Source organism: Temnothorax longispinosus, chromosome 4, assembly GCF_030848805.1.
Source record: "Temnothorax longispinosus isolate EJ_2023e chromosome 4, Tlon_JGU_v1, whole genome shotgun sequence".
NCBI classification, from domain to species: domain Eukaryota; kingdom Metazoa; phylum Arthropoda; class Insecta; order Hymenoptera; family Formicidae; genus Temnothorax; species Temnothorax longispinosus.
Genome location: NC_092361.1, coordinates 20,693,128 through 20,719,482, shown reverse-complemented (window position 1 = coordinate 20,719,482; position 26,355 = coordinate 20,693,128). Strand labels below are relative to the sequence as shown.

Sequence of the window (26,355 nt, the reverse complement as noted above, 5' to 3'; positions counted from 1 at the left end):
TTCTCGGGTCGACAAATTTATCTACATGTTATGGAATAAATACAGCTGTTTTTTACCAAACGGAATTTATTTTTTTCAACAAGTATAACATATCTTCTATTATGTGATAAGGAAACTTATATGTATAGAGTTGAGAATAGTTGCTGTAGAAAAAGTTGCCTAGAAAGAAGAATTGCATTTGAAAGAGTATTGCAGATTATAAAAGGTATATGACGAAAACACACCTAATCAACAAGACTATATTTTCATGACCGATGATATCACGTGTACTTTACAGCGAAAACTGAAAACATCTTACAGAGTATTCTTCACGTAATAACCAGGGAAATTCTATATTTGGATTTGTATCACTAAGTGCATTATTTATATTATATTATTTATTTATATTATAAACTTAGAAATTTATTTGAAATAATGCGATTTTATGTTTTTAATATAGATGCTTTTATATAGAATGTAAGAATATATTTCAAAACAGATTCGTACAGACTCGTATATGAGTTTTAAAACTTACTTCGTACGTACAATTGGAATATGATCACATTTGCACTTCGATTCTATTTGTATACACTTAATACGCGTAATGTGTTATAGAAAGCATGTATGTAGATTGTACGTATATTTTAATATAAAGCGTATTCTTTAGTCAGTAAGTAAAATAAAGCACGGAGAGCCGATAGCTAATTGCTTCTATGCTTGCACATATAAAAGTGCATAGGAACAATTTATTCTTCGTATAAAAATACAGGCTTCTGAGAGAGATTTCCAACGATCGTTATCTTACCTGGGGAAAGCGTCGCAAACATTTGCTTTCTTCCCGATTGCGAAACACATTCATGTGTATGCGTATTATATAAGAATGTATACAGTATGTACACGCATTATAATAAACAATACAGATCTGCATATAGCCATGCGTATATACCCATATACTCCTTGCCTCAAGAGGGCTTGAAATGTCACATTACTATTAACGTTTGTTCTAAATAGGTTACATGACATTCATCTCAATGGGTTTTGATTCATATTACCGGTTGCTCACTGCTGTTTGGGAGACTACACGGGATCCTCTATCAAACTGTTCTTCATCGTACAGTAATAAATGCCGCGACCCAAGCTTAAGAGCCCCAATAGAAATCCAACTGAAAATGATCCAAAAATGTGATGGACGAATTTTTTAAATAGCGACTGAATAGTAGAAGTTGTTGACGAATTTTTATCGACAATTTTCGAAATTTGAGATACCGCTTATACCCACCAATATAAATTAGATAAAGTCCTCCGTTTCCTGCATATATATAGGTCCCGACCTATAATTATATACGGTATAAAATTGATGTTATAGAGATCACCAACAATACAAACAAGAAATTGAGTATGTACACTTACCGTTAAAGCTATAGCAATTACTAAGGTTATAATCCCAACGAAAATTAATGCAAGCCCTCTTCTTCTAGCAAAGTTTGGACCAACGGAAGATATCTTACGGCAATGTGGACATCGAACCAAACCGTTAAACGTGTTAAACTGTGGAAGGCAACATTTTAAGACAAAAGAGCTGAAGATCAATAAAACAAAATAACTATAATCTCTGATGACTCACCAAGAATGTGTCATGGCAATGGGCACATCCCACCTTGCGCATGCCCGGTATGGGGTTCGGTGTCAGATCAGTCAGATTGATAACACGTTTACAATTTGGCTTGGGGCAGCTGATACACTGCGAGGAGCTTTTACATAAGAACAGACAATTGCACGGACATCGTACGTACATCTTTCCAGGTGGTGCATTTCGTATCGGCTCGCATTCCTGGCAAGAAAAGAAGACAATGGAAGTCAGCTTAGAGATTAAAACAGTAAAACACTTATTGTAAACCGGGACTCTATTGTACACCTATTGTACACCGGACATGGGGTCTGTGCTTTGAATAATCTTCAAAAATCTACTCACTCGTACGTTGAAACGGGATTCGTTTTCGCGATTTCGTTTTAATGCGATTACAAAGTGCGCCATGATGGCGCTCGGTTGACTTCCGGTTGCCGTGATTTACTTCCTCTCGAGCCTCAACTTTTTTGCAATTCCGCATTCCGCTGCGATAATACCGTTACAGTACAGCTAATTAATCCCAACGATAATGAATACAATCCCTCTTCTTCTAGCAAAGGAACCAACGGAAGATATCTTACGGCAATGTGGACATCGAACCAAACCGTTATTTAACGTGTTCACACGTGTTCGACTGTGGAAGGCAACATTTTGACAAAAGAGCTAAAGATCAATAAAACAAAGGGCGCGTTCAGCAGACCAAGCCGCTGAGTAGCAGTCGAACGTGATTGGCTCTTACTTTTAGAACCAATCAATCAACGCAGAGTGTTGATAAGACGAACTCAACAGTTGTGTCTGCTGAACGCATGCGCATATGGCTTCTGCATTCTGCTCATGATGGCTCCTGCAATTTTATGTGCTTCCATCTTTACACCATGGGTGGTGCCAGTGTCGCGACTGTCGTGCACGATTCGCGCATTGTCGCGATCCTGTCATTCCTGTCAAGTTAAGAGAAGTTAAGAAAAATCAAAGAGGATAGCACGCGGAAGAAATGGGACGGACAATTTATGCTGAGGAGCACCTTCGCACATATCTAGCATCCTTAGCTAAGCCCGATGGATATGTGATAGGATTGATTTTAGGACAGGTTATTCCAGTTTTTCAGTATTTTCTCCGCGTCGCATGTTAATAATGCTCTCGTTTTTAACATATGCGATAAGAAATGGAAAACACGCAACGTATTTCAGCGTATTCCAAGTTATTTAAAATTAACAGAAGTCGAGCAACGACTGTTACATTCTTTATTTTTTATTTTCTCTTTGATTGTTGGAACTGAAGGCAAAATATTTAATTTAATTCTGTTATCGTGTGGTATTTTAAATTTAACGATAAGTTGTATGTGACATTGCTTGACTGTCCTCTATTTGATATTACAGAGTTCCGGGCAAAAGGATTACATTGTGCACTTAGCGAAGACACCGCCTCCTCTTAGTAAAAATGTCGTGGAAGAAACATTGATTGGTTCCTCAGCGCCCGCAGAACAGGATGTAGCGAATACGTATATCAGATCTGTTAAAGATATACCTATGAGCTGGGTTGCCGATCACGCTAAACATGTGTGTTACAGTCTTTGTGGCGTGATTACGAAATAGGACATTTAATTCCTTATTTTTATGGACCGTTTAATTATTGTGAGAACGAGTAGAAACAAAAGAAATATAATGCTTGTTTCCAATCTAATAAAATTATCAATGTGATGTGTCAATAATTTTGATGGTATCTTTTTTATAAATGACACATGAATATTTTGACAAGTGACTAGACAGATATACCTAAATCCTAAATCTATAAACAATTTGAAAGATAAGGAATTAATGTACATTGAAGCAACCTAACATGTTACATAAAGCTGAATACACATTGTTTTTTTTTTTTTTTTTTGCGTTTTATTCACAGGTCACAAGAATGCTGCCTGGCGGAATGTGGGTACTTGGCATATTTATTGTCGGACCCGAGGATACCTTAGACAATACTAGCAATGTGCAAAAGCTCAAATCGGTTCTTGGTGCAATTCACAAAACTTTGTCGTGGAATAACAAATACCTCTGTGGAAACAATCAGGATGAGAAGCTTATATTAAGTTTCAACAGTGTCACGCAAAAGTACGTTCCTGCCTGGGTTCCTCAAGCAGACGCAAGTTCCACGCTATATCTTAACTAATTTAGTAATTAGAGTTTTTTTTACTTTCAGATATATTTGCAAGTCTATAGACATCGCTAAGGACAGTATGTTGAAACCGGCCGATTGGAAATTCCAAGAAAAAGCAACCAGGTGGTATCAACTTGAAGCTCTGGTAGACTTTGACAAATTGTACCTCATTGCCGCAGACAAGGATCCCGAAACTCTCAAGAAGCAATTACAGGTATTAACAAATGGAACAATTTATTTTTCTTTTACAATACCATTAAATATAGTGTTAAGTATAGATAGTATAAATTTTTTACAGAATATCTTGACAAACGTGGTAGATTTAATCGAGTCTTCGCTCATCGTTATCGAGGGAGAGGTCAGATCTCCGGATGACACGTTAGAAATATTTGGCAAGAAAAAGAAGAACAATAAGGAGTGTAAAAATAAGACAAATGATAGCAGTAATTCACTTCAAGTTAGCCTATATATTCCTTGCGTGAGTACGAGTAGATTTATTTAAAGTTTTTACAAAAAGAGATAATGAAAAAATTAAGCACAATTTATCTTATTATTAGTCACAAGATAACAGTAATATGGATGTAAAAACGACGGCATGCAGCGCGTTGATACGATTAATTGGACAATTAGTCAGCAAAACATTTGTACATCAGAAAGCCAGTATCGCAGAGGCCAATACGGCTGTGAAAGAAGATATAGTGAGATCTCTGGCGAGTAGATTGGAAATGCATTGGGATAGTTTGATAGAGGAGGAAAACGGTTCTCCCGAAGGTAAATCATGACTGAAGGACATGTGATATAAATAGTAGAATTTGATACTTATATTCCGCAAACTTGTGGTTTCAGAGAATATCACGTTGCATGAACCACCGAGACGAGTATTAATAGCATTACCGGAAAATAAAGTCACGTTATCGGATTATCTGTTTCCCGGCGAAGGGCCGCAAGAAGCGTTATTGTCGTTGCAAGAACTTCTAGATCTCGAAGTGCAAGAAAGTCAGGTTCAAAAAGAGGTCGAGGTACAAGCTGGTAAGTGAAGAAAAAAAATATGTAAAGTATCATTGTAAGCAACTCGAAGTCACATACATTGTTTTACAACCGAATATATTGATGCAGATCCTACGGAATTCTACTGCCAAAGCGATGTCAATACTAAACAGTTGGACAATAATGCCGATAAAATTGGAAATTATCAAGCGATTGTTTATACTACCGGTTTAAGCGTTGCGTTTATTTTAATGATGATTGCTATCCTCGTGCACCAACTCATGTATAACAACTCGTACAGCAACATGATGTAATATATGCATTTGCGTTTTACTCACAGTGCACGTAAAACGTAGCAATTTGTTTATATAATATATATATCATGTAATATACAAATGTCCATTTTAAAGTAATAATAAGTAATATTTGAAGTCGTGTAAATTTTGATGTAAAAATTTTAAAAATTATTTAATATACATGTTTTGAAAGTTAACGTATATACAAATTTCTTTAATCCAACTAACATTACGTTCTTATGAGATCGAATTCTTATAATCACTTTTACTTTTATATCTAAAAGTGTGTGATTTTAGTGTAAAACAAAAATAATGTATAATTAGTTTAGCTCTCTCACGCATGCGTTGTTCCTTTTTATTAATATATTTCGAGGAATTACAATAAAAATATTGCAAAATGTCTTTAACTTGTTTTATATTATATGCGGATTTTATTATAACATCTACATAATATATACATATACCATATCATACACACGTACTTTTATATACAAAAGAATAGTAACCTTAGAATTTTTAGTCTTCGTAATGGCAATCCTTGATATCTTTAGTATGTCAACTGCTCTGTTATTAATATAGTCTTTAATATTACTCATATATGAATAATATATCGCATAATAAATGTCAAATTAGGTAAAAACATGCAATTTTGATACAAAATTTGTTAATAAATTAGGCAGTGATAATCCTAATATTTAAATGCTCGCTATCAACTGCATTGCTTTAATAAATTTTGTAAATATTCTGTAAAATTCTTTATGCTAACGTGTATGAAAATTTTATTTACAAAACTTTTTACACTGTACACGACAAATCCCTTCGAAAAGACAATATCTCTAAGAATGTTAGGAAAACGTAACAGAAAAAATATCGTAGTTCTTAACATTTTTCTGCAATAAATATCGTTTACTCGTACTGAAAGCAACGTTCCTCTTTTCCTTCATTCTTACTTTCATCCCGTTAAAACATATTTATTCCAGTCTCTATAGTGCAACTTTGATTCTTTTTCTCTCATTGAGTATAAGCACGAACAAGTGCCAGAAATATGGTTTGTACACACGTAGCTATCGACTTTTTACATCTATTGCAAAATCATTAGAGTTTTTATAATATCGTATATATATACATATAAAATAATGTAAAATGTATGTATTTCTAACAATTAGAGGTGCCATAAGTTGAAAAAATAAATTTTCTTATGTGTGACGTAACTTATACATATAAATTTGCATAAACGAAATTAAGTAGCATGATTTTTTTTTTATATCACTATAATATCTTCTTTCGAGCAAACATTATTTTGTTTTTTATAGAATCTTGAGTACTTTATAGAATTGCGTGAATAATCTAACGTATATAATAAATTAATTAACTCGTTAATAATACTTTCCAAAAATTTTTCTAAAACCTCCTAGGCGGATTCTACATTCTCAATGACGATTCTACATTTTAACGCAGAATTATTTGGAAAAATGGAATATATCATCGACACCTTTCTGGCATATGATTATTATAGAGTTCAATGTGTGAATATGATATAATAAATAGTAGTCATACGGAATTACGATTTAAATACACATTATTGCAACACAATTATGCAATTATATAAATTTAATTATCAAAATAATCATATTTGTACTTTAATCATAGCAATGTGAATTCGGCCATTTTGTTTGTGACTTAATTTTCTAATTTTATAAATTTCTCGAAATCACTTTTTCTCCCAAGAAAAAGTATAACGTTGTAAATATCTATCCCGTTGCAATTAATGACAACAATTAACATTTGCACTTAATTATCATATGCGTGAACGCTTCTCGATGAAAATGCAAATTGCGTTCCTTATTTCAATACGTAACGTTGAAACTGCACTAGTCCTCGGACAGAAATCGATCATTCTTAATCTGTACGGCTTGCAGCCGGAAACTTTATACTACGCCCATTTTTATAAGCCCCGACTGGCTTCCTCTACCGACGCTCGCATCTTCCAACGAATCCAAGTCTAAGGCGGACTCTATCATCGTCGTGTCCTGCAATAGTCTAAGTCTAGATGCAGATAAAGGGGTCGTTACAGTTACTGTTGGTATGGAAGATGTATCCAGAGCGGAAGAGACCACGACACTCTGACGAGAAGGCAGCGGTGCGATTTCGTCGATATCAATTGGTGCTATATTGAGAGACGCTAGCGGTATTTCGTTGGTAACAAGTTGACTTATACTGTTTGTGGTACTACCTAAAAGCAAAGTTCGTAATGCCAGATAAGTATATCTCGTTTCGGTGGTGTTGCATGGACAACTTGTACAAAAAAAAATAGAGTGCACATACAGAGCATTAAAATATAAATAAATTGCTATTAAACCGTGAAGGGGTACAAGCTGTTATGAAACCTCCTTAGTATCGACAGAAAAAGGAAAAAAAATTATATTATACAATTATTATCAGAAAGGTGCAGCGTTGTGGCCTTGTGTTTTTCTTACACACAATATATCAGCGATACAAGCTTTATCGTAATTTCAATTAACCCACTTAATGATGCACTAATCCTCAATACACATTCCGTAAAGTTAACATCTTACATTAAACATAGCATTGCACAAATTTTTTTGGACACTGCTTTCATTTATGCGTAAAGACAAAAAAAAAGTATATCAAACCATATTCGTCACATTATTTGGTATTACAAGGTGTCTTATCGAATTTTGTAAATTTATAAAGAGAGCATACGCACGTTGAAAAATAAAATATTACATTGAATTGAAATTTTCCCTTCGAATAAAAAGCAAAAAATCGAGGTATTTTCACGCGTATGTTTACTAACGTAAGTATTTACATATAAGATCTTGTCTTGTGCCTATAATATAAAATCAAATTAAAACCGATTAGTCACAAGCCATAAACCCTGTAATTAATTGTATCGCTCCAAAATTAGTCTCGTAAAAATATAAGAGAAACATGTCACGTGTATGGTGATTTATTAATGCTAGTGAAAAGAAATAATCAGATCATTCGTATATTAAAACATACACTCAATGACGATCAAAATGTTTGAAGTGAACTTACCGAGTAGTACGCTCTGAGCCCTCGATAACAGGACGTAATTTTAAACAACAGAGAAATACAATTTATTGAATTATGTCGAAATTTTACTAATTACTAAGAAACTTAGATAAATATATATACAAATAGATTTACATTCTGTCAGAATTAAAAATGAACCAATCTTTGCATTATGCACTTTCATCGTTTTTATAATAGCGAAAGGAACTTATGCAACATTGGCAACATTCATGAAAGAAATACGAAATAATTTTTTTAAACGGGAATATTGAATATGTGTAAAAGCAATAACAGATTTAAAAGTTTAGCATATAATATTTATTTATGTAATAAGTAATATGTAAAATATATATATATATATATTATATATATATATATATATATATATATATAAATTAAGAAGAATATCATTAAGAAAAGTCACATCAATTAAACATAATGGGTATCGTATATACCTTAATTCATTTATATACCACCATAATATATTTTTAAAATAAACATCTATGCGTAATGCAAAACGGTACTTTTAAAAATAAATAGATAGATCTCTTTTTTCAACAATTAAATTCAACTTGGCATTTGTATATATAATTTTTAAAAATTCCCAATTAAAGGAATCAAGAACAATCATATAACCATTTATATGTGAATATGTATATACAAATCAGTACATTTTCTCAACATGAGATTTTTTTTTTTTTAGAATAGCACGAATCACGAGTCTAATCGTTAAAACTTTCTAATAAATTCAAGATTTCTTTAGTAAGAATGTAACAATAATAAATTATTTTATTGTTCATTTTCTACTATAAATGAATTTTATAATTCAAAAATGTGTTATCGGTTGATAATAGACGTTAAATGTCCTCATTGTCACTGAGTGAACTCATAATGAAGCGACGATTCAAGAGATCCTCTTCCGTACTATCGCTCGGGCATAACGAATTCTCCGCGTACGATAAATTATTAGCTAGCGGTCCGGAACCGAATCTGTTTACCACGAGGCCAATCGCGGTCTGCCCGATAATCGGTATGCCACCCGTGCCTAATATACGCGCCGGCAGAATGTTCTTCGTTATCGGATATTTTAAGCTGTGTTCGGCACATCTCAAATTGTTATATTTAAGCATATGCGGCGACTGCGAGAGCCGTAATGGATCTTCGGAATAGCACTGGGGGAACTTTTGCAGATCGGTATAACCGTTTTTCTCGCTTATCCTGTAACGCAAGGGATCCTCGGAGTATCTTTGAGGATATTTCTGAAGATCAATGCCGTATTTCTGATCCCCTATGCACTGGTCGTATATAAGATTATTATCCGAGCACCTATGATATTCCTCCCTACACCTATGAGGATACTTGTGCAAGCCGTCCTCGCATTTACACGGATATTTCTGAAAGTCCGGATTTAACCGATCTACCTCGGTGTAATTAATATTTTTCATAGAATCCTCGGGGCAATGCTGCGCCGGATACGGCGGCACGTAAGTATCGTTTATGTATTGCCGCGGATATTTTGGTAGGTCCTCGGGACAACGTGTAGGATGTCTCAAGAGGGTCAACTCACCGTTCATTGACTCTATTCTTGGAGAATGTTGACCGCTGATCAAATTGTTCATCGAGCCCGTGAGATCCGTGCTGGGGCTTGTCTGAACCGCCGTACCGTTCGACTGTTAAAATAAATAAAAATAACGAAAAATGTATATTTTATATTATACTTATATATCGTATATTGCCTACTGAGAAATATCCTACTGCATTCAAATGTACGATTAAAAAGTAGGCTTATCAGCCTGTAAAGTTATAAATTTGTAATTACCTGAGGCTGCACAATTTTGGCAGTACCATATGTCTTATTATTAGTAATCACATTATCATCACCAACTCGTTCGTGTTCCGCGCGATATTCAGGCGTAACTATCCCCCTTCGATCTGGAACGATATGATTCGAGAATGAACAATTAAAGGATGACGTCACAGCTATATCCTGAGCTTCTATGACTTGCATATTCACATAGACGAATTATTATGCAACTTGTGCGCGCGAAAGATCTTACCGATTAAACTAGGTGGAGCTGGTCCACATAACACATAAAAACAATTCCCACAGATATTTCCTTGACTGTAAGGATTAAAATTGTCCTGTCCTCTTCTATTCGTGAACGACCCTTTAATCTACGAGGAGCAGCAGCAGCAATTGAGGAAAAATGCCGAGACATAATTGATACGTGATTTTGTCAAACGTACTTACATCTTCGTTAGTCGTTTGATTGCTGCTGGTTAAATACGTGTGAAAACCAGCGAGGCCCAAGATACTCCAAAGAGAGAAGAAGCATATGACTCCCACGATAACGCTGCTTGGAGATAGTTTTACAACTTCTAAAAACGGCTTATTATCTTTCGTAACTAAAATCACAAGTGGTAAACAGACACGTTACGTTCTGATTTTATCATAATTGCATTTGCATACATTCATTTATAATGATCCGGAAATCAAGATTACTCACGCATAATCATATGTGTGACTGCACATATAAATATAAAAACGCAAAGGAATGCGAGGGATACTATAAAAGCATAAAAATATCTATAATTTCTTCTGCCCACGCAATTACCCACCCATGGACAGTGATGATCAAATCTCTCTGCAACAATAGTTATCTTTAAGACCCTCGCCCAATATCTGTGATTAAATTAGTATCGTATTCGAGATTAATTCTGACAAGTGTCTGATAACGCGAGAGTGAAAAGGAGGACGAACACCTCAGATATCTAATTTTGATAAAGTATAGTACATACCTACGCAATTGTCGCATAAACTACAGTGAGAGGCTCTTGGCGGCCTAAATATCTTGCACGTAAAGCAATATTTTAATTTTACTGGTTGCCCTCTGATCAAGACTTCTTTCGTCCTAGGAGGGGGTCTGTATGTCTTGGAGTTATCATTGTTCGGTACTTCTACAATCCATATAAAAAAAATTTTTCAATTCAGCATTAAAAATGTTTATAATAAACACTTATTATCTCTGTATTAAAACATTACTGGTCTTTTAAAGTAGCTAAACGAAAAACAGCGCAATCGCTATATCTGTAAATAGGTACTCTATGATCATATTTGTACCGATTTGTTTTTCGATGTAAGCTGCCTCGTCAGGTGTTGCTCTTGGAATTACTCCAGGATCGCTAAAGCTTGTGCGAAACAAAGCAGACATTACGAATATAAATAATAAAGCTCCTATTACTGGTATTGCTGGTGTTACATGTAGTGCCAGATACGGACAGCTGAAAAAGAAAAAGAAAACCATTGTCCAAAAATTTCATCCTGTTGTATATAAAAGCTAATTTTCCCGCTGCTAGACCGAGAACGATATTTACGGTCTAATCTTGTACTTAATATACTATCGTCCTGCGTATATGATCTCGAGATTCTGTACAGTTTGCTGGATGGAATTTCAACATTAGAAATAAGACGATTTCAAATATAAGATCAGACTAACGGTAAACAGTATACCCTAATCTTTCACAACTCTAATACTGAGGCTTATCTTTAAAGTCAAACGTAGCGTATGTAACGCTTACTCAGAATCGAAGAATAATCCACTTGTTCCGACAATGAGGCGTACAGTGTGCTAATAGATTAAGGACGGTATTCATAGTCCAATCTTGTATTTAAGGTCATCTCGAGGATGATCTTGTGACGTTGTATAATCGTTTCATTGGCTGGATAGAATCTCAAGACCACCTAGGGTCACAGATGATCTTGAATACAAGATTGGACTATGAAAAAAAGACCATCTTAATGTCATAAAGTATCCAGTGTACTTTTTCGTTACGATACAAGAGTTATATGATAATTATACCGAGGTTTATTCTTAACTCTGAGGTTATCCTTAACGTCAAATGTAACAATGCTTACTCGGAACCGAAAAACAATCCACTTATTCTAATAATAAGATACACAATATATTAATAGATTAAGGATGGTATTCGTAGTCCAATCCTGTATTTAAGGATCATCTCGAATATGATCCTGAGATGCCGTATAATTGTTTCACTGGTTGCATGGTAGCTTAAAATCATCTGTGACTCCTAAATACAAGATTAGATTAATGAAAAAATATTATCCTAATCTCTAACAAAGTATCTAATGAACCTTTGATTGGGATACATAAGTTGCTATAGCAACTCTATCTCTACTGAAGTTTATCCTTAAAATCAAGAGTAAAGGGAATGCTTACTCAGAACCGAAGGACAATCTATTTATTCTGATAAGGCACGCAATGTACTAATAGATTAAGGACGGTATTCACAGTCTAATCTTGTATTTAAGATTCAAGCATATGTATATGGTTGTAGGTATATAATTGTATGGTCCAACGTGATCTCGGGATGCTCGGGATGGACAGAATCTCAGGATCATCCGGGATCAAATCTAAGACAATCTTGAACATAAGACTGGATCAGATTGGACATAGGAATACCATCCTAATTTCACGAATGATCCAATGCACCTTCGATTACGGTACATCGAGTTACTAACGATCATACCCCGAGGTTTAGCTTTCAAAGACAAAGCGTAACGGAGCGCGTCGCTTACTCAAAACCGAAAAACAATCCACTTGTCCCGACGATGAGGCACACGGTGACGTAGAACACTCCGGTCTGCGGTGCCATCATCACTCTGCCGTCGCAACAGAAGCGATTCCTGCCCGGGAAGAGTTCCCATTTTCGCGTGACGTGCGGCATCTTGCTCCGGGGTTAAGCCTCTCTCACGTACTGCCATATATGAACGTACGGATCCCGGCGGCAGGCTGGCGATTTATCACAATCGTGCAATCGTGTCGTCCCTCGGACGTTCCCGCGCGTGAACTCGTACAGACATATCTCATCTCGCCCGCGTCGCCCGGTGCCGGAGTGAAAACGCGGAAACTGCGAACGGCAGCATCCATGTATCAATTATATCAATCACTAACCTCCCCCGCGATTGTCCGTCGCCTGTTGAGCTCGCGGTTCTACCTGCGATCGAGATCGCGCCACGAGGACGTTCAGGATCAAGCTCGCGTTCGTCGACTTAACCTTAATCTTCCTGTGCACGGTTATCTCTCAAAGTCCAGGAGTGTCCACGGCATCCTCGCGGACGAGCCAGCCTTGCTCCACGAGTTCTGGCCTGGCGAGTTCGGTGTAAAACTTGGGCTACCAGCGCGACGTCGACGTCATCGTCGTCGTCCGTCTTGAGGGGTAGGAGGAGGGGGGAGGCCACCGACTCCGAAGTGTCCGAAGAAACAAAAAATCGCCGAGAGGGTCGCGGACGCGAAGGAAAGGCCCTCGCTCGTCGGAATTGGGTCAACGAGGCCACTCGCGAGGGGCTACGTATACGCGAAGCACCGTCGGACAACGCGCCACCCGAGGTTTCCCCAGCGCCGTCGGCGTTTCCCCTCCTTCAAGCAACCGTCATCGTCCCCGTCGTCGTCGTCGTCGTCCCCGTAGCGGTCGTCGCGATGTGCCCACGGACGACGACGGTAGCGCGCATTATTTATCGAAGACACGCACGCACACCGTCGTGAAGTACGCCGCGCGTACGACGTGACGTGCTCGCTGCTCGCTCGCTCTCGCCGTCGCTCGCGAAACTGCGAAACACTCGCGCGCAGCGCCCCCAAGCGGCTCGCGCGAAAGCGCCACGTGACTCGGCACCACGTGACCCGACGGCCGACCCGAGCGATCGCGATTCAAACGTTCGCGACCCTTTCGCGCGGGGCGCGGGTCGATCATCGATCATCGGAACTTCCGTCCCCCCGTGGCCCCCGTCGCGAACCACCGACTCGTTCCTTGTCCCTTCCTTCGCGGCTTCGCGACACCTTCGCACGTTCTGGCACGTTTCTCGGAGACCGGAGATTGCAAAAATGCAAAGCCCCCGCAGCTCGATTGAAAGAAAAAGCGAGGGGGGCGATCGACGGATGCAGGGGCGACTCGAGACGGCGGACGCGGCGTGCCTTAACCGCTTCCTCGCGGCACCGGCAGGTAAACAAAAGAAAAAAGAGTGAGAAGGAAGGAAAGGAGAAGCATTTTCGAGGGTGCCCCTCGATCAGCGGGCGTCGCGCGAGATTGATTATTTAATACGGTGCTCGGGGGGGAGGGCGGCGAGCGGCGAGCGCGCGACTTATCGCCCCCGTTGCAAAATGGGTCGTCGACGCAATGCGGCACGTCGTGCCGCGCACCGCACATATACACACACACGTGACACACGCACGAGGAGGTGTAGGGACACCGAGGGAAATCCTGAAAATCGAACAATCCCACCACCGGCGCCATCTTCGGGCACGAGCCCGACCCCCGACGCGGTATCTCGATTGTATAGGATTTTTGCCAGGCGGACTGGAGGCGGGAGGCGGACCGCGGACGACGACGAAGCCCCGGGCCGATCTATAGATCCCCTCGGTGTGACGCATCGCGTCGATTCCTCGTGCGACACGGGTGCATTGATGGCACGGGAATATGTATAGCGATTCCGTCGTACTCAGATACGCGCGTCAAAAGGTATTATCATTGCATATATATCTATTACATTGACAAAACATTTTGTTTATCAATTCGATAACGGATGCTGGGATTCAGCTTGCAGGTCGACGCGAGAGCCGCATATCCTTCGATTATTTAGACACACGTCGGCGTACTAATCGTATTAATCTCGCAATTTATAACGCCTTTTAATATTTACTGTTTCGTACAATTTATTAAATTTACATATTGATCGTAGGCCCAACGTCAGCCGCGCTACTTGAAAAAACCGAGGCCGCGACCGGCTCGAAACGAGAGACGAGGGACATCGGCGATCGTTTATGTCGAGCGACGAGTTTCGCTGAAGTTTACGAAATTTTCTAGACGTCCTACACGTCTGTAGGTATACCATATATACCGCGAACTCGCGCGAGCGGGAGGAGTAGGAGGAGGACGTGATCCCTCGTCTGGACGGGGTAGATCATCGAGCGGCAGGTAATCGATAAGCCTGCAACAAATCGGAGTGACGTACGCCGCTGCTCGGAGTATATATTCTACATGCGCCTCAGGAGAAAAGCTCAGCTCTCTTTCTTTCTTTCTCTCTCGCGTGAGAGAACGCCACGGACGGACCCGGCGCGGCGTAGGATATCAACAGGCGTGAAGAAGTCGGCGGACGCGTCCATCGAGGTTCCAGCCTCCCTCTCGGGACGCGACCCTCGAGGAGAATCTCCTCGAGTCGAGTCGTATCTATAATCGAAGGTACAGCCGAAACGGCGACGGTGACGGCAGCGGCGGCGATGGCGGCGAGGGTCTCTCGTCTCGACGCGACGAGGGGATAGGGGTCGCGGGAAGAAGGGTACCGACGGTGTGAGGACGATAGGAAGGGAGGTCGCACGGGCAGAGAGAGAGAGAGAGGCGGAGGGGATTCGTCGGGAGGGTGTATGAATCGTCGTGGAGCGAGGCGGGCGGATGGACGGACGGACGCAAACGCTGAAATCAGCTCGGGCGATCGATGCGATAAATGGATGCGTGCGATTGGTAGCCGGGAAAATCGATGATGAACGCAGGGGGGCATACCCTACCTCCTCTAGCCGGCGAAAGCCGGCGAGGCGAGCCGCGGCGCGCCGCGCCGCGCCGCACGGCGCGCGGAGAGGATGGAGCAAAGACCGAAATATCGATTTTTAGGCCCCTACGCGGCGGTTCGTTCGATGCTCGTATCTGCCCCGTGCCCCTTGTCCCTGTCCGCGCCAAGCGCCTTTCAAAACACCGACGACGCGCGCGAGCTACGCCGCGCTCGTGCACGCAGCACCTCGTCCCCGTCGACGTTGCCGTTGTCCTCGTTGTTCCCCCGATATATAAGTTTCGGATTTATCGTCGCGTAAAGTCGCGCGATTCGAGTACGCCGTTCAGGAGTGGATCCTCGAATCATTAATCCGGTGCGCCGATGTTCTCAGGTAAATCGCGGCGGCGGCGAAGACGACGTCTAGCCGGAGAGAGAGAGACGGAGAGACAGAGGGAGAGAGGAAGAGAGAGAGGGAGCGATCGCGAGGGTGCTCGACGCATTCTCTTCCCCGTAGATGATTCACGAGCTACACGTCATGTACGAGCGGTCGTAATAGATGCGGTTCTTTGGTGTATCGACATGGCCAAGTGTGATCCCGGGGTGATCGCGTATCCGACCTAAACGGCACGCGCATCCCCGACGTCGACGGAAAGAGGGTGTCGAGTAAACATCGTTTACCGCGGCAAAGGAAACGGACGACCTGGAGCCTCGCCTCGTGCGTCCCGATTGAATTTGCGAGTTCGATTGAACTCGCGCGGCGGGATACGAAGGAAAATTGCGGCCGCAACAGAGAGAGAGAGAAAGAGAAAGAGTGATACGCGGCCGCGCGAGTTATCACGTTGCGCGACTTATCGGCCTGCATTGATCTTGTATACGGGCGGCGACGGCGACGGCGAAGCAGCGATCGGAGCAAATTGGATCGTGGCCGCAAACGTGACCAAGGAAACACACTTGACGTCTCCACCTCGCGTGCGGGCGGACTAACGCGATCCCGCGAGCTCGAAAATTATCGTATATCGGGATAAGCGCTCGCCGTGTTGTCTCTCCCCCGATCGATCTGCAACGATTTGCAATTAACGGCTTTGTTCTCCTTGGAGTAGCGACGCTGACGATTGATACGATCGCGGTGAAGGATAACGTTGAGAGAAGGAGGAATTCGCTAGATCGCGAGGCGAGATCATTGCGAGGGGGGGGTGGGGAGGGAAGGGGGGGCGATTTCTATAGCTTCTCTCGGCCGCCTTTGCGGATGACTCTCCGCAATCGCGATGATAGATCGATACAGATAAAAATGCGCAAGACGCTGAAGCCGATCGAAGGAAATTCGGTGCCGCGATATCCCGCCGCGAACTGTACAATTTAATTGTTATCTGTCATTTTACCGCGCAACAGGCTCGTTGTAACAGAAACGCGTTGAAATTCCACGAACACTATGCAAAATTCTCTAGACGTCATCCGGGATCCTCCGTTCGCGATCGCTAATGTTTAAATAAATTAAACCGAGAAACTGTTTATTTTTTATCGCAGAGCACGCGGTATGACAACAATGTCTTTGAATTTTACGTCCAACAATAATCCGACATCGCTTTTGTCCGATACAGAAAAGATGGCCATCGCCGCCTCGGAGAATTACCAGCTCAAGTGGCACAGCTACGGGGCGCATCTGCACAGCTCCGTCGCGACTCTGCTCCACTCGGAATCCTTCGCGGACGTTCTGCTGGCCACGTCCTGCGGACGGCACGTGGCGGCCCATCGATTCGTCCTCGCGGCCTGCTCGTCCTATCTCAGTCACATTTTCCAGACGTGCCATTTCGGCGCGAACACCAATGCACCGATAATCGTGGTCGGTAATCAAACCTCCAGATCCTCGTTGCGTTAACGTTCCTTTCGCCTGTTCTATCAAAAATAGACGGCCAATTCGAAACAGCGTGATACAGAGACGATCCGATAATGTTATTTTATGCTTTTAGGTATTGCCCACGGAGATCGGATACCGCACGCTAAAAATCCTGATACAGTACATGTACAGCGGCGAGGCCACTGTGACGAACGATCAGCTGGAGGGAGTCCTGAAGGCCGGCGACATCCTACGTGTGCGTGGACTGTGGAGATCGAATACCGGCAGCAGCAAGAAAGAGAACATACAGTCGAACAATCAGAAGATCGAGCGCGACAAGCGGGAAACGTCGCAGCTGGCCGGGCAGATACAGAAGATCAAATTGGTACAACCGACCGCCGAGAAGGTAATCGAGAACGTGCAACAGGCGGCCGCGGCCTGCCAAAATAATATACAGTCGGCGAAGCCGGTCGAGAGGAAGAGCACCGAGAAGATCGAGGACAAGGCCAACGAATCCGAGACCAAAAAGGTCGCGGAGGAGAAAAGTAACGAGCAGAGCAAGAACAAGGAGAATCTTGAGACAAATGGCAAAAAGAAGAAAGCCGTTAGCAGCGACGTCGAGTCGAACAAGTCGAAGAGCGAAGGCGAAAACGTAAGCTAGTTTTTTTTTCTTTAGGTTTAGTAATAATGCAATTAAAAAAAAAAGGTATTCGTTCAACGACGTAAAGTCTAAAATGTTCTTCCTCCCTTTTAGACCGAACTAAATCTGGAACTGTTGGTGAAGGACGAGCCGATCGATTGGGAAGAGTCGATCGATCCGTCGGAATCGCTTACGATAGACCATGAGATCGATATCAAACCAGTGCGTAAAATAAAAAGTTACTACGGACGATAGTTGTTTCTTTTAATACAGCAAAAAGCTATAACGTTTTCCTTATTCTCATCGCAGGAGATCGTACATAGCGCGGACGAGGATGGAGACATGGAGGAGGAAGAATATACACCGCTGACGTGCGACATGTGCAGTCAAACGTTTAACAGACCGTCGGACTGGGTGAGGCATATAGAATTCACGCATGCTGACATGACTGAAAATCGGAGAAAGAAACGAAAGGTACTGTGTCGCGAATTCTTTATGGCGCATATGCACACGATGAGAGATCGTGAAATAAAAAAAAAATAATTAAAAAAACTCGACGGTTTCAGGACGATATGAGCGACGACAGCAAGGATTTCCCGCCTCTCAAGTGCGATCTATGCGGCAACATGTATTCCACACCGCAGGAATGGGTGCGTCACATACAGACGGAGCACACGGAGGAGCAGTTGGCCTTGATGAACAATTCGGCGCCCCCCAAGCCGAAAAGGGTTCACAATCACCAAAAGTTATGCAACATATGTCAAAAGGAATTCCCGAGTCACGCCTCGATGGTCATCCACCAAAGAACGCATACGGGCGAAAAGCCTTTCCTTTGCTCCTACTGTAAAAAAGGCTTCAACGTAAAGAGCAACTTACTGAGGCATTTAAGGACACTGCATGACAAATACGTACACCCTAGCTTATACGGGAGTAACGGTAGCACGAACGCTTAAAGACCTTTCACATTTCTTTCTGACGCAACAATATATATGTATATGTATATATTGTTTTGCATAGCGTTTCAGTCGTGGAGAGACCATACAGTATCTTATGTATATTCAATATTGACTACGTAGACTGAACGCGTATCTATAACGTATAAAAAGGATGCCAAATCGGAGCACGACATGACGAACTAACCGAGTCAAGATCTGTGTGAATCTCCACCGAGAGAAAGCATAACTGAGCGCATTTTAAAAATTCACAACGCATATTGGAGAGAAATCTATACAAACTATTTTTTCTAAAGAGTAGTATTGTCGCATTCTTTATATAATAATCTTCTTTTCAATAATGTATAAAACAATAGAACTCCTCTCTCTCATTAAATAACTTTCGATTGAGTTGAAACAAGAAAGCAATATCAGGGTCTTAATACCAAAGAGGCTGATTAATATTGCCAAAACGTCTCATTTGAATGTTTTAAAACTTCTTTTCTTCCTAATGTAGCGCACGTATATATATGAAAAAAAGTTACTTGTTTAAAAAGATTTTTGTTTAAAGACGAAGAGGACAAATGATGAATGATTTTACTATTTATAGAGATCTGACGAGGAGTGCTTGCGTGTAAAATAATTCTATAGTATAAATCAATATTTAATGATTAATTATTAACTTCATTATTTAGAGTAATTATAGGATAAATCCAAATTATGTAAGATTTAACTGTATACTACTTCTAGGCTATTCCATCCATGATAGCCCTCTTATTCCCTCAGCTCGTAAGTTAATTATGTATTTTTATATTAAAGTAGCGTATACACACAAACATATACGAAGTAAGATTGCATTAAGCAAAACTTGAAATTTCGATCTAGGCTAGGGTATAAGAATAACGTATAACATTCAAAATTTATCAAATTTTTTGAAAATATATATTGAGTTCTTCTTACATATAAAAAAAGAAAATGCGATATTATCAAAATACTGTCACAGTCTCCGGAACGTTAATAATGTGAATATTGATTAAGAGGATGACACCATTTTGCTATACCTGCTAATCATTGTGTCACTCTACTATAAATTTTAGTGTCAATTCTGCATTGCGCTAGCACTGTGACGAAAGCCAAATAACTTTTAAATGTAAAATTACAATAATATATTACCTTAAAAGTACCTTTAGCTTTGCCTTACTTGTACCTCAATATCGAATAACGGAGTATTTAGTTTTCTCGATCAGCAAATATGTATGGTATCATCTCCTTGAAATTATGTCAAACCAATTAATCGTTTTCTATTGAAATAAACATATCGAACGCTAATAGGACAAAATTTTTCAAAAAACAACCAGTAACGTGATGCAATATCGTTAATGACAGTTCAATATATACGAGTTCTATTTCTATCGTCGTTTTTCTTAGTTTTCATCCTCGTCGTCGATTTTGGGTGCCAGGTAATACCTAATGTGTCCAATATCGCCGATCTTGTATTCACATACTAAAGGCACATCGTCGGACATGGACAGTGTAACTTGGTTGCAAAGAGGACCAGCCTTCACAAAGCAATTCAGATAACGACAAGAAAACGTTAACTTTACTGGTTCCTGCATATTAACTATTACCGCTTCCTCTTCTTTATCCGCATCCGCAGTCTGTGCCAATTTGATGTTGGCTGCAAAGAAACAGAGGCAGCATGTAAGCCACTTACATGACGTATATACAGAATGTCCCTGTGTAAATGATCACTTTCTTTAATCTTGAATATATTCTGTGTAACATTTATGAACATCATAGCGTTTTTAACTCTTGCTTTGATTAAATCTATGTAAAGGCAACTACCAAGCTTGTGTTCTATACAATTTTATTTAGCGTCAAATATCTCCTGATGGTAAGTATATCTAGTGAAAGTGAAAATGTAAACAAGGAAGAATGTACAAATAACACGACCTTTGCTGACGAGATTAGAAAAACAAGAATTTAAACATAGTTTCAGTTAAGGCTCTCGAGGACGGTAACCCTGCAAGTTAGTCTCAATCTACTGCTGGACGGACGCGGAACAGCATTCAAGAAAATAGCAGTGGTGCAAATAACATTTTATTTTACTTCAACGTGAGTAAAGAGAACAAATTATACGTATTATTAATTTATCTCGAGAATACATGTAGTTAATTTACCTGAACCGTAATCGCCGGACGCGCTGAATTTTATACCTTCCTTGGTACACGCGAAAGTTATGGATTCTCCAAACTGGCTCAAGTCCCTACATATGCGGGTAAATTCTGCAGTCGGCATTTTCACGACGCACGAGTACGACGTTTCCTGTAAAGCAATTGGTTTTATGAGAACAATCTTAATATCGCCTCGTTAATTTTATACGCAAGTAACTCACGGGTATGCCCAGATGCTCCTGATCCATATTAATCAGCTTCATCTCGTACTCGGCTAGCTTGTCTTTGTTCGGCGACTCGAATATAAAAACGACAGATTCAGGATTGTCCCACGCCCTGAGGGTCACCGTGTCGTCCGAACCGGCGCATCGCAGTATCTTCGACATGCTGAAAGGGTTTCATGATCGATTACCATCGTGTCAAGCATTATCGCAATTCACCGGCTTTAGACCTGCTCTTTTTGACGTGTCTCCAAAATCCCCCCCTACCCTTCTTCGACTTTAAATCTCACAAAGCGTTCGCGTGTTTGTTTGCATTTCGCGGAGCGAAAAGCGTGAAGGAAAAGGAATATACCGCAACCAAAAAGAACCCATCACCGTCCCATTGTTCGAAGGGATAGCCGCCCGGCGCATAACCTTCAAATTAACCATGTCTCACCAATTGATGCTCATTCCCATCGACAGATTGCGATCGCAACGGTACTTGTCGAAGCCGTCGCTCCTGAGATTCAACGAGACGAGGGAAACGTGCGCGTTGTCCATCGCCTGGACCTGAATCCCCGAGTCCGAGCATTCGAATGTCGCCTCGGTCAGGAGGTCCTTCACCGCGTCCAGCACCTTCTTCAGGATCGCGCTCTGGGTCAGGCGTGCCTCGAACATCGTGCCGCTGCTGCTCACGCGCTGACAAATTTAACGTGCTCAAGTAAGCAAAACTCAACGTGCCGCAACCCGCTTGCGGTGAAAATTCGTCCGGAGCAACAAGTTTATTCCTCGCTCACCTCGCTGCCCTTTTAGAAAGTGGAGTGGAGGATGGGTTTACCCGCGCTTCTGTCGCGCGCTCGTGATGGTAGGCCGGAAGTAGATGGCATCCTCGAGTTTCTCGAAACTCGAAAAGTTTCTCTTCTTCGAAGGTTTAAAACTTTTCAGAATAGAAATTGGCTCTTTCGAAAATTAACCGTAAATTAAAGGTTAATAAACGTTTTGGAAATAGTAACTCACGACAATTAATTTTCAAAATAGCCAATTTCTATTCGCTATTCTGACCGAAAAGTTGACCGTCGGTTAGAGGTTGGAAATAGTGACCTCTAATGTATCCGGTATTCAAATATTCCGCGATGTGCGACACATGAAACGTATATAATTTATATTAAAAAAAAAAGACAATTATATTCAACTGACGATTATGCATACGAAAAGAATTGTTATTATTCGTTAAAGCATTAACTGTGTTATATATTTCCGCAATGTACCAGATTTGCAGTCATTCAATTATAATTGACACGTGGATTTGTTGATAAAAGATGTACTGATCGCGTTTTTTCGAGTTACAGCTTATTCACTGCAATTTTCTTTGTTAAAAAGAACCACCGAATAGAAAGACGCACGAACGGTGAACTGGGCGAACAGATTTATCACGAAAGAATATACGTAAAATAATAACTTTAATGACATAATAGAGCTTATATAATGCTTCGCTTAAGCCTGATATTCATTGAAATTCATCGGAAGAAATAATAGTTACAAAATGCTTAAATACGGCTATAATCGCTTACGCTACTATATCTAAATACATGCAGTCTCATTTGTTTATATTACGCAGCTACTGTGATATTTACACGTTATATACGAAATCAAATCTCATAAAAAGAACTGGGTCGGCGAGTATTAAGACGATGTTTCGTTCATTGTTTTAAGAAACCGATGTCGCCTGTCATGTTCTCCAATTCGCTGAACATTTTATCGAGGTGCTGGAACAAGAAGTCGAATGTCAGTGTTATATACAAAATATTATCGAGATTTAAAAATATGCAATTAATCATGCGCTACACTCACGTCTGACGGTTCCTCGTCATTTCGCGTTGTTCTCGGCGGCTTAGCCCTAAACGCTATATTTCCATCATCGTCGATATCTTCATCTTCATCGTCGAAGTCTCCCGCATTGATATCCTCATCATCATCAGAATCATCCGGCTCCTCGACATTATCGTCATCGTCATCATCGTCGTCGTCGTCATCATCGTCATCGTCATCGTCGTCATCGTCATCATCGTCGGTATCACTGTCATTGTGCTTCATCTTGAACATCTCATCGTAATCTATGGGTTCCTGTTTGATCTCCGTAAGCATCACCATTTCCTCGACGGTGTTCGCCTCGGTTGGAGATGGTGGGTTAACTTTCGACGCCGAAGGTATTTGAAGAGACTGTGACGTCTACATAGGAAAATAAAAGCATTATTAATCGCTTTGAAATGATTGTAATATATATTAAACACACAAAACACTATGTATCTTTTTCTATATTTCTTCTATATTTTGCCTGGTCTTAAAGATCAAGCTTAACGAAATATGTTAAGTAGTTTTTTCAAGGAATACAATAAGTACGCACAATTGTGCGATACAACAATATACAACATAACGATATTGATTTTATATGTATTACCCAAGGTTGTTCTTCTTGCGTCGATAATCCAGGCAAATGAGAGTTTGTGTTTTCCTGAACTTGTGAGGCTGGTTTTCTTTGTGCTTTATTGGAATTATCTTGCAATCGCGCTTCTGCGCTATCCACATTTTGATTTGCCGACGACTTATTCGCGCGATTGATCTTGTCTTCCTTCGTTTCGTCAGTGTTACTTTCTTCTTCTTTCAACTCGTTAACATTGAGCTCAAGTTCAACGTGATTCGCATTCCGTTCCTTCTCCACTTGTGCGACGTTACTTGGCTCCTCCTTAACTTTCTTAACGTCAAGCTTAGGTTCTTCGGAAAGACAAGTGTTACCTCTCTTCCGTCTAAATCTAACGTTAATATTCCTCTTGTCCCACATTAATCCGTATGCTTGTTTGTAATCTGATATCGCATCGTCCACGCTATTGTATCTCATAAGAATATTTCTGCAACAAAATGTAGAGATAATATTATAAGGATAAAATTGCAAAAAAAAAACTTAATAATTCCACTAGATTTAGCATAGCAAATAAAACAAGTTAATAAGATATCTATATAACTCACCGTGTGTTCTTCATCTTTCGCGTTTCTTCGTCTTGCGCCTTTGGAAATTTACTTTTTATGTCGCTCGTTTTAACAGATTCGGGCAGATTTCCTATAAACAAGGTATAGGGATCTATCTCCTCGGGATTATCCTCGTCTCTTAATGACTTTTTCTCGACTTTCAAGTGCCCGACACCAAACTTGATTTTCTCCAATTCTTTTATCGCCTCGTCAATATTCACGTCTTCCGCCATTTGAATGAAGCAATATCTCGGCCCACACGGATTTTGAAAATGTATGTTTAGTATCTCAGGATGAAACTGGCCAACAATGTCCTTGTTTAGATCCGTATCGGGAAACTTGATTATTAAGCTCTGCGCATTAACTTTGTTCTTCATGTTATATTCGCTTTCAATTTTCAGAGCCCTTTCCGCATCTTCCCTATTCCACGGCTTGTTGACATAACTTTGAGACATCGGCTTCCTCTGTTTATTCTTCTTCACCACCTTTTCCTGGAAAAATTCAATCGTATTAGCCATCCTCGCAACGAAACACATATACCGCTTGAAATATTTTCGTACAATTTTCACATCCTGATCCTCCGTCTCCTCGGTACGTCTGTTGCTCACGATTCCCGGTGGGATGGAAGGGATGGGATGATTAGGTAGAGGAACGGTCATGTGATTCATTATAGCGTCATTGGTCGCCGCGGGATAATTATTCCTTCGCCAGTCCAATCCGAGATTACCCGCCAGCGTCGCCCCGAAATATGCAGCCTGATCAAACTGACCCTGCGGCTGTCCGAACCGCACCACCCTTCTATTTTTACGAAAATTATTTCTCTGAACATACATATTGTTCCTATTGTGAAATCTCTCGCGACGTACGTAGTTACCCCTGAGCGGAATCTCCCTCTGAATCGTATTAGCGATATCGTGCGGAGTCGGATGCGGCAAGGGGGACGTTTGCGGCGCTATCCACTGCCAGGGGGTGTGCGCGTGGGTCCATTGAATGGGAGCCACTTGGGAAGGCACTGGTCCGAATACATGCGGCGGAGGTGGGACTCCGCTCGGTGGAGGCATAGGAGGCAAGGGTGGCTGCCCGGGTAAGGGCTGAGCGATGGTGGAGGGTGTGGACGACGACGAGTAATTGGCGTACGAGGAGGCATCGTATCCGAAGCTGATGGACTCCTGCTTATAATAGTTCCGTTTGCTCTCGCTGTTTTCCTCGGGCACCTGGGGATCAAGAAAGGATGAATTAAAACGGAGCGGGCGCGCCGTGACTCGGTGAATTTTATCGACGCGCACGGATCGGCCGCTGCCTCGTCGGAGGGAGCGAGCATTTCGAGCGACGTCGATGTAAACATTGCGGTCGCGTGTGTAAACATTGTTTTGGCATTAGACAAATTAACCTAGAATAACCTAGAAGATTGGGAAACGCGCGCGAGAGCGAAACGAGAGGGGCCACTACGCGTCCACCGACTGTCGCACGACGGAGAAACGACGTAGGAGGACGTAAGCTCGGGCATTACCGCGCGCTTCATGCTGCCAGGCTGAACGTGACTCGCCTTACAGGGTAGCAGCATTTCCTGAGTTACAACGTAAACACATCGTAGCGCGAGCATGTGTGACACAAGCGTAGCCGCGACGAGGTGGCGCCAGGGGTGCCAATCCCCTTCCGCGCGCCGCGCGCGCGTGCGACGCGACGATCTTTCGCGGGAGAGGTAAACAGAAACGACCCTGACCCGATCCCGACGAGGTGACGAGGCGAAATTGCGTTATTACTGGTTATTACGCAATTCATTGCCGCGTCACGCAATTTGCGAGCGCATCGTTTGCATACGCGAGATGCCGAACATTCCCGCTTTCTTTTTCGCTTTTTTTTTTTTTTTTTTTTCCAAACTATCGATATCGATCCGCA

At 41.3% G+C, this 26,355-nt stretch overlaps 5 protein-coding genes and 1 pseudogene across 14 annotated transcripts; 2 read left to right on the top strand and 4 right to left on the bottom strand.

Annotated features, from left to right (window-relative positions):
- Window positions 1-225: 225 nt before the first annotated feature.
- On the bottom strand, window positions 226-2,186 carry LOC139812452 (type 1 phosphatidylinositol 4,5-bisphosphate 4-phosphatase-like). The gene is made up of 6 exons (XM_071777281.1): window positions 1,952-2,186; window positions 1,604-1,810; window positions 1,390-1,527; window positions 1,259-1,310; window positions 1,032-1,142; window positions 226-950 (listed from the first exon to the last, which is right to left on the bottom strand). Exons 1-5 carry the CDS (start codon window positions 2,012-2,014, stop codon window positions 1,057-1,059), a joined length of 546 nt encoding a protein of 181 aa, XP_071633382.1. The 5' UTR covers window positions 2,015-2,186; the 3' UTR covers window positions 226-950; window positions 1,032-1,056.
- Window positions 1,837-5,234, top strand: LOC139812444 (protein odr-4 homolog). Of its 2 annotated transcripts, XM_071777270.1 has the most exons (9): window positions 1,837-1,953; window positions 2,161-2,693; window positions 2,983-3,162; window positions 3,503-3,708; window positions 3,779-3,968; window positions 4,053-4,232; window positions 4,312-4,525; window positions 4,601-4,783; window positions 4,871-5,234. In XM_071777270.1, the coding sequence occupies exons 2-9, from the start codon at window positions 2,598-2,600 to the stop codon at window positions 5,053-5,055; spliced, it is 1,434 nt and encodes a 477-aa protein (XP_071633371.1). In that variant the 5' UTR covers window positions 1,837-1,953; window positions 2,161-2,597; the 3' UTR covers window positions 5,056-5,234. The 2 variants fall into 2 exon arrangements, with proteins under 2 accessions (XP_071633371.1, XP_071633372.1); XM_071777271.1 differs by lacking the exon at window positions 1,837-1,953 and having other exon boundaries at window positions 2,254-2,693; window positions 3,797-3,968.
- Window positions 5,235-5,445: 211 nt separating this feature from the next.
- On the bottom strand, window positions 5,446-13,779 carry App (Palmitoyltransferase app). 4 transcript variants are annotated; one of them, XM_071777260.1, is made up of 9 exons: window positions 12,692-13,745; window positions 11,216-11,376; window positions 10,894-11,052; window positions 10,602-10,739; window positions 10,346-10,500; window positions 10,152-10,269; window positions 9,914-10,026; window positions 9,662-9,764; window positions 5,446-7,270 (listed from the first exon to the last, which is right to left on the bottom strand). In XM_071777260.1, the coding sequence occupies exons 1-9, from the start codon at window positions 12,838-12,840 to the stop codon at window positions 6,966-6,968; spliced, it is 1,401 nt and encodes a 466-aa protein (XP_071633361.1). In that variant the 5' UTR covers window positions 12,841-13,745; the 3' UTR covers window positions 5,446-6,965. The 4 variants fall into 4 exon arrangements, with proteins under 4 accessions (XP_071633361.1, XP_071633359.1, XP_071633360.1 ...); XM_071777259.1 differs by lacking the exon at window positions 5,446-7,270 and having other exon boundaries at window positions 8,490-9,764; window positions 13,068-13,745; XM_071777257.1 differs by lacking the exon at window positions 5,446-7,270 and having other exon boundaries at window positions 8,492-9,764.
- A 147-nt stretch (window positions 13,780-13,926) lies between these two features.
- Window positions 13,927-20,241, top strand: LOC139812442 (uncharacterized). 6 transcript variants are annotated; one of them, XM_071777265.1, is made up of 7 exons: window positions 14,884-15,348; window positions 16,044-16,189; window positions 17,251-17,492; window positions 17,620-18,138; window positions 18,241-18,348; window positions 18,436-18,600; window positions 18,693-20,241. In XM_071777265.1, exons 3-7 carry the CDS (start codon window positions 17,256-17,258, stop codon window positions 19,077-19,079), a joined length of 1,416 nt encoding a protein of 471 aa, XP_071633366.1. In that variant the 5' UTR covers window positions 14,884-15,348; window positions 16,044-16,189; window positions 17,251-17,255; the 3' UTR covers window positions 19,080-20,241. The 6 variants fall into 6 exon arrangements, with proteins under 6 accessions (XP_071633362.1, XP_071633364.1, XP_071633363.1 ...); XM_071777261.1 differs by lacking the exons at window positions 14,884-15,348; window positions 16,044-16,189 and adding an exon at window positions 13,927-14,112; XM_071777263.1 differs by lacking the exon at window positions 14,884-15,348 and adding an exon at window positions 13,928-14,112 and having other exon boundaries at window positions 16,044-17,492.
- Pcna (Proliferating cell nuclear antigen) lies at window positions 19,978-22,351 on the bottom strand. Its single transcript, XM_071777277.1, has 5 exons — window positions 22,230-22,351; window positions 21,890-22,131; window positions 21,454-21,619; window positions 21,239-21,383; window positions 19,978-20,736 (listed from the first exon to the last, which is right to left on the bottom strand). The coding sequence occupies exons 2-5, from the start codon at window positions 22,108-22,110 to the stop codon at window positions 20,483-20,485; spliced, it is 786 nt and encodes a 261-aa protein (XP_071633378.1). The 5' UTR covers window positions 22,111-22,131; window positions 22,230-22,351; the 3' UTR covers window positions 19,978-20,482.
- Window positions 22,352-22,875: 524 nt separating this feature from the next.
- LOC139812435 (uncharacterized) lies at window positions 22,876-26,253 on the bottom strand (annotated as a pseudogene).
- Between the last annotated feature and the right edge of the window lie 102 nt (window positions 26,254-26,355).